Source organism: Hylobates moloch, unplaced genomic scaffold (genome assembly GCF_009828535.3).
Source record: "Hylobates moloch isolate HMO894 unplaced genomic scaffold, HMol_V3 SCAFFOLD_1, whole genome shotgun sequence".
Taxonomy (NCBI): domain Eukaryota; kingdom Metazoa; phylum Chordata; class Mammalia; order Primates; family Hylobatidae; genus Hylobates; species Hylobates moloch.
The window spans coordinates 183,618,490-183,631,141 of record NW_026652276.1 but is presented as its reverse complement, the minus strand read 5'-3'; the positions used below and the strand labels follow the sequence as shown (position 1 = coordinate 183,631,141).

The window sequence follows — 12,652 nt, the reverse complement described above, 5'->3', positions numbered from 1 at the left end:
TTCCCTTTCAGAGTTCTCTCCATGTTTTAAAACAGTGAGCTCCTCTGAGGCTGGGCCTACGCTAAGCCTTGCTCAGCCTGGCTTCCCTGGCAGGGAGGATGGGAATGCAAGAGTGGCATCTCCAGAAGGGGCAGCTTCAGGCTCTGCAGAATTTAGTTGTGGTGCCAGGCCATGACCAGTCCAACTTGCTCTGATGCCCAGTGGGAACAAGGCCATTGTTGGTGGAGTGTAGCTCTGCATCTCATGGGATATGCGATGTAGATATTTTGGGCCTCAAATATGAGGCCCAAGAAACTGAAGTTTTTGTGTTTAGTTGATATCTTAAAATTGTGGAAGTTGCATTTTAGCCTTTGGGGCAGCCAAAAATGTCTTCATTATAGAAAATGGTTCTTGACAGCACATTTTTTCCAGAATTACCAACAAGGAAAAACTCCCCAACTTTGCAGTAGAATTAATTGGGGCCTAATGAGGCAAATAGTCAAGAGATGGTGTTATGAGTATGCAACACGAAGTGAGCTTTTCTAAGGCTAGAAGCTGCCACCTGTCGAAGTGGTTTAAATCAGGATTTTGGCAGAAGCACATTATTGTGACAGTCAATAAATGTGAGTGAAATTCAGTCTCCTCTACGTACCCTATTTAGGAATGTAGTCATTAAGCCCCTACACTGTGACTCAGCTCAGAAGACACAAGAAGGAATGATCTAACTCGCTAAGAGATATGGAAGTTTTCTTCCAGATTGTTAACCCACAACAAAATTGGCTAATACATGGGAGAGGAGCCAAACTTGATAATGTTTGCATTTATCTCTGTCTTTACTGTAAAAGATTTTGACTTGGAAGAAATTCAGTGTTGCATTTTCCAAGAAAAGAAAATCAGCAGCATTGATAGAAGTATGATTCTGCAGCACTGGAGCCAGAAGTGTATACTGTAATCTTATCTGTAGGGGGGAAATGGAATTTCATGAGTGATTATGTTGAAACATGCTTGCAGATTTAAGTACTTAATATGACTTATATGTGTTTAAAGGAAAACACGAATAATAAGAGAGGAAAAGTTCTGACTTTAGTTCGCCAATCTGCCACTGATTTAGCATAAAGCCTTAGACCAATTTTTGTGCCTCAGATTTTCCATGGATGAGAATGGTAGCAAGAATGTATCATAGACCTTGTAATCATTTTTAAGTTAGTTTTAAATTTAAAACCTCTGAGAACATTTGGCTTTAAAGAATATTAGAGCTTTTAAAAAGGCATAAGGCAGAATTGATTCGAGCAGTCCAAGACATTGGCAGATGCTACTGAAGAGGGTTTTCAGACACAAAGAGCCTTGAATCTCCCTTTAAAGCTTGTTTCATCTTTCAATAAATTATTCTTATAGTTTAAATATTCTTTCTTGCTTTAATTTTTCTCTGGTTCCTCTAACTCTGTCCATTCTTTCTAACAATGTTAATGTCTCTAACAAGGGAAAAACAATGTCACCTTACTCCTTGCAACATACAAATTCTTGTATTATTAAAAGAGACTTCTTAATTTTCTTGAAGACATAAAGGATCAGTGAACCAACTAGTATTTACCGAGCACTTACTGTGTTCTAATATGATGTTTGGGAAAGGGATATGAAAGCTAGCAGATTTCCAGGCAGTACAAGGGGCTTATTGCATTCTTATTGAATCTCCAAACTGAGATTCAAGGCCACTGATTCCGATAATTCAAAGGTAGATTCCTTTCTGTACCTCCTTGGGTGTGCCCCACTATGCTTGATTATCTCCAGTGACAGGTTCCAAGCTATCTCCTGACAAGCTGCCCCTTCTAATTTTTGCCATCACGTAGTTGCTAGACAAGACAGATTTTCATGCAATACAGGAATAAGTCAAATACCCTAAGTGCTGAATCAGTTGAAAAAGACAAGTTCTGCATGAGATCAAAGAATGAATCACTGTTGGCTGTTGTGGTCAGGAAAAGATGATGACTTAGGGTTAAATAACCAATATCTTTCAGTTTTTCTCAAAGTACAATACATTTGTGCATCTTTATTATTATTGGTGTCATGTGCAAATCCTGATAGTAGTTAACATTTATTCTTTTTAATGGCTTAAAATTTTTAACTGACAAATAAAAATTGTATATATTTATGAAGTACAACATGCTGTTTTGATACACACACACACACACACATTGTGGAATGGTTAAATCAAGCTAATTAACATTCATCACCTTACATACTTATGATACTTTTATGGTGAGAACATTTAAAATCCATTAGCAAATTTCAAGTATACAATACATTGTTACTAACTATAGTCATCATATACAATAGATCTCTTGAACTTTCTCCTCCTAACTGAAAAAAAAATTGAATATTTCACAAATCTGTGTCATCCTTGTTCAGGGGCCAGGCTAATCTCTGTATTTTTCTAATTTTAGTATCTGTGCTGCTGAAGTAAGCACTAGTTAACTTTTATGGGGTGCTATGTGCCAAGCACTAGCCAGTGTGCATACTGCCTCTCAACTAACACAGTATATAAAATCTTAGAGATAGCTAGAGAATCTATTTTGTGCTAAGAGCCACATCACCTATATATATATAATTTCATATAATCTACACAACCACTCTTTGATATGGGTGTTATTATCACCATTTTGCCCAAGGAGACACGGGCTCTCAGAAGTTCAGTAACCCACAGTAGCAGAGCCAGGCTTCTCACCCCACTGTGTGTGATGCCACAGTCCTAGTTTTAACTGTTAGGCTACACTGCCTCTTCTGGAAATCTTCCCTATTCTATTAACTTGCTAAAGAAAATAGCTGGCTAACTAGTTCTTTCCAAACTTCCTTAGGGCTAAAACAAGAGAAAATTGGCATAAGCAGTGGAAGAGAGGCCCACTGGCGGTTTTACCTCTAAAGTCATTCTGATGCCCATGCGCTGACCCTTCTCTCATTCCTGAGAGGAAAATAACATGTAGTCCAGTGGACATCCATTTTTATATATAAATAAGAAGTATCTTTAGTAACTCATTAGGGTTACTAAAATCTAGTACTTACAACTAAAATTAATGGTAAACTATCATTTACTGAGGTCTCTAACTTTGTATTCTAAGAGGAGCTGCTTCATAATGAGGCAGAATTCTTAGAGTGATTGAGCACATGTAGATAATTATAGTAATTCTCACATTTTGGGGGAGGAAATTTCCTCCTTTTCTCTCTTTCTTTCTTTCTTTCTTTCTTTCTTTCTTTCTTTCTATCATGGTTTCCAATTTCTACTCCTATTGCTTCTTAAATATATTTTTATAATTACAGTTAGGTTTACTTTTGTGGATTGTTTTGTTCTTGTATAACTGCTGAGTTGTAAACTTTTAAGTGTTATTTCCTCATGGATTCTTATCACTGAGTTATTTTTTAACTGAAAAGTAGGAATGAAAATTAAGAAGTATTGATATAAAGGGAATGATTTCCAGGCCTTTTTGTAGTCGTAGATATTTCAGGTAAACATTTCAGCATTTCAAAACAATGCTAGAGAGTAGATATTATTTTCCCTAAGTTAAAAAAGAGGAGCTGGGCACATCATGCCTATAATCCCAGCACTTTGGGAGGCCAAGGAGGGTGGATCACTTGAGGTCAGGAGTTCAAGACTAGCCTGGGCAACCTAGAGAAACCCCATCTCTACTAAAAAAAAAAAAAAAAAAAAAAAAAAAAAAAAATAGCCGGGCATGGTGGTGCATGCCTGTAGTCCCAATAGGCACAAGAGGCACAAGAATCACTTGAACCTGGCAGACAGAGGTTGCAGTGAGGTGAGATCGCACCATTGCACTACAGCGTGGGCAACAGAGCAAGACTCTCAAAAAAAAAAAAAAGGAAACTGAGGCTCAGAAAGATAGTAACTTGCTAAGATTTCAGAGGTAATAAATTGTAGAAATGAAAGTAAAACTCGGGTCTGTCTGATTCCAAAGAATCCGTTCTTTCCATTACATTCCACTGTCAATCTTGGAGTGTCTGCCATATAATCTTACCCTCAGATTTCTTTTCTTCTACTCATTACTGACCATATGAGTCAAATTTCATTAGACCTAACTTCAAGAAAACCAAATTTTGTTAGCAGGTATTTGAATATCACTAAGCTGTTAAGCTGCTTTGTGAATATCTTTTGCTATAAAGAGATGTTGGATGTAACATGGGTTTTTTAAATTATTTTTTGGGGGCATCAAGGTCTAACATCTGTATTTCAGGGACTGAAATGTACATTTAATAAGCTGCTATAAGTAAGACAGCTCTAGATGACTAAAGAAAAGAAAAAATTTGACCTTGGAATTTCTTGCAGGCATTCTGCAAAAGCTCACTGATCTTGGAACATTTGGATGTCTCTTATTGCTCCCAGCTGTCAGATATGATTATCAAAGCACTGGCCATTTACTGCATTAACCTCACATCTCTCAGCATTGCTGGCTGTCCAAAGGTATGTGCAGGAGTCAGGGCTCAAACACATCTAATTTAAGCACTGCCAAGGGACAAGGCAGGACAGCGATCAGGGCTGGACTCAGAATGTGTTTTCTTTGCCATGGTTGAGGTATTCATTGGATTTTTTTCTTCTATCCTCAAATTGGAAATAGCTTATGATTCCACTGGTGTCAAAGTAGAGTTTTCCAAAAGTTAAAAACATAATTCTCATACAAATATAAACATGTGTCAAAGATTTCTTTAATTCACTAATGAGAGAACCAACAAAATGACAAAGCCAGTGTGTAGAGCATTTGAATGAACTTAGTATTTATAGGAACTGATGAAAGAATGTTGCATTAAGAGTGTTAGGTTAGATCTAAAAGTGTTTTACAAGTTATTAAATCCATAACCTTGGGGTTACAGTTTCTACCAGATACAAATAATTTGCATCTTTCCTGGACAAAAATATAACAACATATAACTTCATTGAGCTAGGGCCTTAGTGGACAGTAAATAGTATGTCAAACAAAGGCATGATTTCCTATAGAATTCTCCAGGTAGGCCTGTTAACAGTGTTCCAGTTTGACATTCCAAGGACATACCATCATCTTTTCTGTTATCTTCAAGCGTTTTATAATTTTTCTGGGACCTCTGTATATAAATGAAGTAAGTACTCATTACGAAAAATTTGGACTACATATAAAAGCTTAAGGGAGAAAGTAAATATCCATTGTCCTGTCACCACCTGGACATAACCATTGCTGGTATTTTATTCTTCTAGATTTTTTTCTATGCACAAAGAAATTAGAAATAGTTACAGAAAGTTTGTGTTTTGCCTTGTTTTTTAAAATAATAGAATCATACTTCCCAAAATACATTGTAACCTACTTTTTAATATACTATGGACATATCTCCATGTAAAGAACTAGAGACCTCAGCTTCTGGATTAATAATAGTAGACTGAATATACACATATAATTTTGTTCCTCTTGAAACCCTACCAGAACTAGAGATGAAGAGTGAGGGCCCATATGGATAAGGAAAACAGGAGAGGAGACAAGAGCAACAAAAATTTGGAAGCTTGAAAATAGATGGACTAATTTAGCAGACCAGAGACTGCTTTGAATCCTAAGCCAACAGTAGAGAAAGCTGGAAAAAAAAATCTGATTTACACCACAATCTTCAAGCTTGGGAGCACCATGTACCTTTGGAACTGGGTTAAGAGTGGGGATGAAAATAAGGGAGACTGAGTTAGAGATTCTTAAGAAGTAGATAGATCTCTAGATTCCAGCCCCTACTCCATAAATCTGGGCAACTGTCTCTCCCTATCCCAAACAGAAGCCTGGAGATTTATTTCCTAAATTCTGGTTCTTCATCCCTGACACTATTGATATTTTGGACAAGATAATTCTCTGTAGTGGGGTGTGTGTGTGTGTGTGTGTGTGTGTGTGTGTGTGTGTGTGTGTCCCGTGCACTGTAGATGTTTAACAGCATGCCTGCCCTCTACTCACTCAGTAGCACATAAGATCCCATCCCTCCAGACCTTACCACATGTTTTCTGGTGGAGGTGAGGGCCAAAATTGTTCTTGAATTACCCACTACTCTAGAGATACTAAAACAGAGGGTTGCTAGGCTAACTAACTGACTCAATGCTGAGGGCAGATATTCAAGCACTTCTTCCAACTGAGCATCAAGAACTTGGCTGCCAGATCTTTTTCTCCAGGTGGGAGATTGGTAGCCTCTTCTCTGGGAACCCTGACTAGCCCAAGATGAAAGACCTAAAATAACTGACAGGGGTGGTTCCCAACAAATAACCCACCTAGATAATCCTTCATTGAAGCTTACAATAGAGATGCATGTACTCAGACCTTCCGATTAGTTTTTAGTCCTCCACTCTTAATCATGAACAAAAGGATTACCAGACATAAGAGGAAAGTCTCTAACGTGGAAGATATTGATCAACACAAATTAACAGGAAAAACTTGGAGTTAGAAAAATATGAATAAGGAAGAAAACTAAGAAATTGTTTTGAAAATCCTTAGAAATTACAAGGTTATTAACAATTGTGTTCTCTTCTATTGTGCATACTGAAGACTTTTGTTTACTACAGCATCACACCAACTCTCAAGATGCCCTACGCTTTATTTAATCTAGAAGTTCAGCTTCTATGTTGTTTGGTTTGTATGGTCAGCTAATTGTGCTGCAATAAAAAGGAGGAGGCAGCAGGGAAAAAGATGTGGGAAACCATGACAAAACTAAGCCAAAAAGTTCACAGCAAAATTATTTTTGTTTAATAATATACTTGTTTAGAACTAGGGGAACCAGATGTCCTTCTGGTCAGCATCATCTGGTTCTATTAGTGAGCTGGGTCAAGGGACCCAGAACACTAGCAGCACTCACCAACTGACTCTCTGCAGCTTAAACAGTGATAGTTCACCGGGATTCTTGTGTTCATAGCACACAGACATATGGGCAACACATGGCTTAGTGAGAAGTGAGAACTGCCCTGGCTATAAAGCAGGCACAGATGGAGACTGGGTTTCTTAGTGGCTCTAAAGCAGAAAGTAGGAGAATGAGAAAAGAAAAGGCTCCAGTGCAAACAGAAAATAGGGCAGAGGATTTTGTTTGTTTGTTTGCTTTGGTTTTTTGTTTTTTGTTATGAAGGCTGAGGGAATTCCTTCTGTAAACTGTGCATGGCTATTGTCTTGCAGCCCAGAAGCTAAGGGGGATGTTAAACAAATATGCATGAAATGCATCACTCTGTATCAAAGGTTTAGAGGGAGAAAGAGGAAGAAGGAAGAGTCAATTATTTTAGAACGCTGATACAAAGGAGTAGAAAGGTTTAGCTTTACCATCTGAATTGTTCTGGTCAGACTGTGGGTCAGATGAGTATCCTGATTCAGAAGATGTGGGGACCATCATCTGGACCAATCTGAATACTCCTCAACTCACCCTGAATTCATAAGGCTGTGGTCCAGCCTAACATATTCCACTTACGTTGATTTTGATGAGCCGTAAAACACATTGGTGTCTGGTTCATCATTCTATGCCAGGTTTCCCAAAAGGCCACAGGTGAATTTTGAATGGTCACCTTATCTAGCCCCAGAAAGGCCAGCTTTTCCTTGCAACCACCTCACCTCGAAGGTCAGTCAGTAGTACTGTGACCTCATCCTATTCGACACTAAAATACCAAGGAAAACAAATACAGCTACAAATCAGAGGAAAAGCTGGTTGCTCTGGGGCCAGTTCAAAGCACTCAGCAGTGCACTAGGCCCTTTGGTTAACACTGTCACTTTCGACCCTCATGACTGATGTGAAGTGGGAGTTAGTAATGATTAGAAAGAAAAGGGGGTGGGAAATGAGAAAAATTAAAGCAAAGCTCTGAACAATGACAAAATGTCTCTGCAATGCACCTCTGAGAGGGATAAGGTAAGCGAAAACAGGCCAGTGCTTTAGAACTGCATTTCTGTCCTACAAGTGTAGGTGATGTGAAGCAGGTCCACTGTGCACTGATTACCAACTTGTCTGAGTCTGGTGAGACAGGACACATTCATATGCAAAAAGCTTCAAGAAAGAGATTACTTACAGATAGGCAGCAAGTGACACCAGAAGATGAGGATTCCTGGAGGGCCTGTTTCCCAAGGCTCAGGAAAGCTGCTCAAGGTGGATGAAATCTCAACTGTAAATGTTCCACTTGCACCGCAGCTGAGGGACTTTGGAAGGTGGACTGTCTTGGATTTTATAACCTTGGGTTCACCTGACCCACTGGGCTGAAGCACGGAAAGATGTCCTGTTTCTAGGGGGAACTGGAACAGAGCCTGGCTGTTCCAGTCAGTACCCCCTATCCTCGGTCTCAGGATATTACATCCCCAGCACATTCTATATTTATTCTTGAGAAAGACAGTCTAAAAAAGGGAGAGAACTGGGTGTGCCCAAGGCTACTTGAACTGTCCTGCAGGTGAAATACATCTGGGAAGGTGAATGAGCCAGGTCACAAAGCCTGGCTGCTCTCCCCTAAGGCCCCGGGCTCAGCTAAAGCTACACAAACTTGTGAGCTGGGTGAAATCCCCAGGGCATGCACAGAATTTCTCTTATACTAATGTGGTAAAACATTTTACCCAAAAAGTTCATTATTTGGAGAAATGTCTCCAGACCACTGAAACACTGGGAGATGAGAGTAAACACTATTTTTTGTCTGTTTTAAATTACCCTCATTTTACAGATGGGGAAATTAGGAGTGGAAAGGTATAGAGTATTCAGCAAATAGGACTTAGTGAGGTAACTTTATCCCAATTCTACAGACTTATAATGTAAATGGAGAGGAGTAAGAGATTTGCTAATTCTGGGATTCCCCATGACAATCCTACTCTTTTCAACCTTTATTTTCTTAGCACAGCTGGCTAACATGTTTGGAAATTCTTTCAGCTTACAGGTTTTAAAATGACCATAAGGAAAATCAATTAGAGGTTTCGAAATGGTCATAAGGAAAAGAAATGATCACAATTGCTTCAAAGAGAATAAAATACCTAGGAATCCAACTTACAAGGGACGTGAAGGACCTCTTCAAGGAGAACTACAAACCACTGCTCAATGAAATAAAAGAGGACACAAACAAATGGAAGAACATTCCATGCTCATGGGTAGGAAGAATCAATATCGTGAAAATAGCCATACTGCCCAAGGTAATTTATAGATTCAATGCCATCCCCATCAAGTTACCAATGACTTTCTTCACAGAATTGGAAAAAACTACTTTAAAGTTCATATGGAACCAAAAAAGAGCCCGCATCGCCAAGTCAATCCTAAGCCAAAAGAACAAAGCTGGAGGTGTCACGCTACCTGACTTCAAACTATACTACAAGGCTGCAGTAACCAAAACAGCATGGTACTGGTACCAAAACAGAGATATAGACCAATGGAACAGAATAGAACCCTCAGAAATAAGGCCGCATATCTACAACTATCTGATCTTTGACAAACCTGACAAAAACAAGAAATGGGGAAAGGATTCCCCATGGATGAAGCTGGAAACCATCATTCTCAGCAAACTATCGCAAGGGCAAAAAACCAAACACCGCATGTTCTCACTCATAGGTGGGAACAATGAAAACACACGGACATAGGAAGGGGAACATCACACACCGGGGCCTGTTGTGGGGTGGCGGGAGTGGGGAGGGATAGCATTAGGAGATATACCTAATGTTAAATGATGAGTTAATGGGTGTAGCACATCAACATGGCACATGTATACATATGTAACAAACCTGCACGTTGTGCACATGTAGCCTAAAACTTAAAGTATATAAAAAAAAAAAAAGAAATGACCAATGGGTCATATTTTACCATATATTACAAAGGGTGAGATTCCTGGCACATAGTATTGGCTGATCTATTGCTATGTAACCAGTCACTCTCAAACTCAGTGGCTTAAGACAACTACCATTTTATTTTCTCACAAACCTGTTGGCCAGGAATTTGGGCTGGTTTTGGCTGCGTGGTTCTTCTGACAGTGGTTGGCCCCCGGGTTGCCCAAGCAGCTGCAGTCATCTCTTTGCAGTCATCTCTTGACTCCCCTTAGAGCTGGCTGGCCTAGGGGCCCCAGCTGGGACAGCTTCCTCCTGCTTCATGTGGTCTCATCCTCCAACAAGCTAGCTGAGCTGCTTCAAGGGCAGTAACACATTACAAGAGGCTAAGGGCTAAAAGTAGAAGCTGCAAGGCATCTTGAGGCCTGGCTCAGAAGAATATGACTTCTGCTCCATTCCTTTGGTCAAAGCAAGTCACAAGGTTAGCTTAAAATCAGGAGGTGAGGAAACAGACTCTACTTCTTGCTGACAGTAGCTGCAAAGCATTTGTGGCCATTTTTAATCTACCACGGCTACATTCTCACAAATAAATGAAAATAATACGATAGAGCTCTTAGGAAATAGCCAAATATAGCATAATATAACATAATATGCAAGAAGATAATTTCCTAAGAGCCTCTCCCTCTCTTGGAAATATATCTAATATATATTAGATATTAGATATTAGATATATTTATTATATATAAGATAAATTTATTATATACATTAGATATATATTAATATATTAGATATATATATATATATGAGACAGGGTCTCACTCTGTCTCCCAGGCTGTAGTATAGTGGTGCAGTCACAGCTCACTGCAGCCTCAACCTCTCAGGCTCAAGTGATCCTCCCACCTCAGCCTCCTGAGTAGCTGGACTACAGGCATACCCAGCTAATGTTTGTATTTTTTGTAGATATGGGGTTTCACCATGTTGCCCAGGCTGATTTCAAACTCCTGGGCTCAAGTGATCCACCTGTCTCAGCCTCCCAAAGTGCTAGGATTACAGGCATGAGCCACCACACTCAGCTTATATTCAAAATATGTTTATTATATTTAAAAGCCCTCCCACAGTTCAGGGGTTTAACAAAAAGCTAGAGCAAAAACTTTGACTCTCTTTTTGGCCTGACCTTTAAAGCACATTATTTCTTACTGCATTAGATTTTCATTAGTTAATATCTCATGAAACCAACTGTTATTAACCTAAAAGTTCATTTTGTGGACTGTTCAGCCCCTTTCTTGCTGTCCATCTTCAAGGCAGGTTTTTCTTGGGATCGTCACCAGAAGTGCTAGTAAAATTACCTGACTTCTCATACAATCAAAACAGGAATTGGTGGGGAGGGGGCAAAGGGGAGAAGAAACAAAAGTATAATTCAGCAAACTGAAAGCCAACAGTTAAGTTCTCTTTTGTATAAAGAGGTCCTACTAAAAAAAAAAATCACATATATTAATGGCAAAGGAGATGAATAATCATAATTATAGCTACCATTTATTGAGTGCTGACTTTATGCTAGTCACTGGTCACATACATGTTCTCCTTTAGTTCTGCGGCAATCTTGGGTAACCATTCTACAAATGGGGAAACTGAGGCTTGGAGAATTTAAGCAACTTGCCTATGGTCACAATTAAATAGTGCCAGAGCTGGGGAATTCAAATCAGAGAAAATACTACTGGTAAACAATGTGGAAAAAGATCCAACATAAGAAAGAAATCCAAGTTAAAACATTATTATTTGAGGTATCATCTATTACCTAGTAAATTGCACATTTTTTAATGGTAATGCCCAGTGGTTGGCAGGGGGTCAGTGAAACTGGTCCTTATATTGTAGATAGCATTATAGATGGGTATAATCCTTTTGTGAAGCAATGTGAAAATTCGTAAACAAGAGCCACAAAAGTGGTCATACCCTGTCTTAGTCTGTTTTCTGTTGTGTATAACAGAATACCTGACACTGGGTAATTTATAAGAACAAAATTTAGTAATATTACATTTCTGGAGGCTGAGAAGTCCAAGGTCAAGGTGGAGCATTTGGTGGAGAACCTTCTTGCTGGCAAGGACTCTCTGCAGAATTCCAAGGCAATGCAGGGAATCACATGGCAAGGGAGCTGAGCATGTTAACAGGCTAGTTCAGACCTTTCTTCTTCTTATAAAGCTACCAGTCCCACTCTCATGATAACAGGTTAATCCACTGATGAGAGCAGAGCCTTCATGACCCGATCACCTCTTAAGGGCCCCCCTCTCAATACTGCCACATCGTGGGTTAAGTTTCAACATGTGTTTTGGAGGGAATAAACATTCAAACCATAGCATACAAATCCACTTTCTGAAATCTATCCTAAGGGAAACAGTCCAAAACTTGGAGAAGACTATATTTATGAACAGTCATCAAAATGTTATTTAAATAGTAAAAACTTGAAAACAACGGAAATGACCAGAAATATGTAAATGATAAACTAAACTACATCTACTAAATAAAACATTTTATAATAATTAAAGATTGTAAATATGAAGACTGTGAAGTAGTATAAGAATGCACTAGGAAAAACAAAAAAGCAAGATGAAAGCGAGGTTTGGTGGTGTGCAGCTATGGTCCCAGCCACTTGGGAGGCTACGGCAAGAAGACAGCTTGAGCCCAGGAGTTCCAGGCCAGCCTGGGAAACATGGTGAAACCCAACTTTGAAAAAAAAAAAAAAAAAAAAAAAAAAAAGGCCGGGCATGGTGGCTCACGCCTGTAATCCCAGCACTTTAGGAGGCCAAGGTGGGCGGATCATTTGAGGTCATCAGTTTGAGACCAGCCTGACCAACATGGTGAAACCCTGTCTCTACTAAAAATACAAAAATTAGTTGGGTGTGGTGGCGGGCACCTGTAATCCCAGC

General features: G+C 39.2%; 1 protein-coding gene and 1 non-coding gene across 14 annotated transcripts in view; one reads left to right on the top strand and one right to left on the bottom strand.

The window, feature by feature from the left end:
* FBXL13 (F-box and leucine rich repeat protein 13) overlaps positions 1–12,652 on the top strand; it is a 304,728-nt gene that overhangs the window by 256,851 nt on the left and 35,225 nt on the right. For 12 of the 13 annotated variants that reach the window (XR_009209023.1, XR_009209022.1, XR_009209020.1 and 9 more), the window contains one exon: positions 4,310–4,444. Coding sequence is in view for 3 of the 13 variants with exons in the window: in XM_058425448.1 (XP_058281431.1) it covers positions 4,310–4,444 (135 nt within the window). In the remaining 10 variants the exon portion in view is untranslated. Of the gene's footprint in view, positions 1–4,309; positions 4,445–8,853; positions 9,030–12,652 lie in introns of those variants that run through there. The other variant, XM_058425458.1, reaches the window with a different exon arrangement.
* On the bottom strand, positions 2,343–2,444 carry LOC116809812 (U6 spliceosomal RNA). Its single transcript, XR_004369996.1, has one exon. It is a non-coding gene; the product is annotated as a U6 spliceosomal RNA (small nuclear RNA).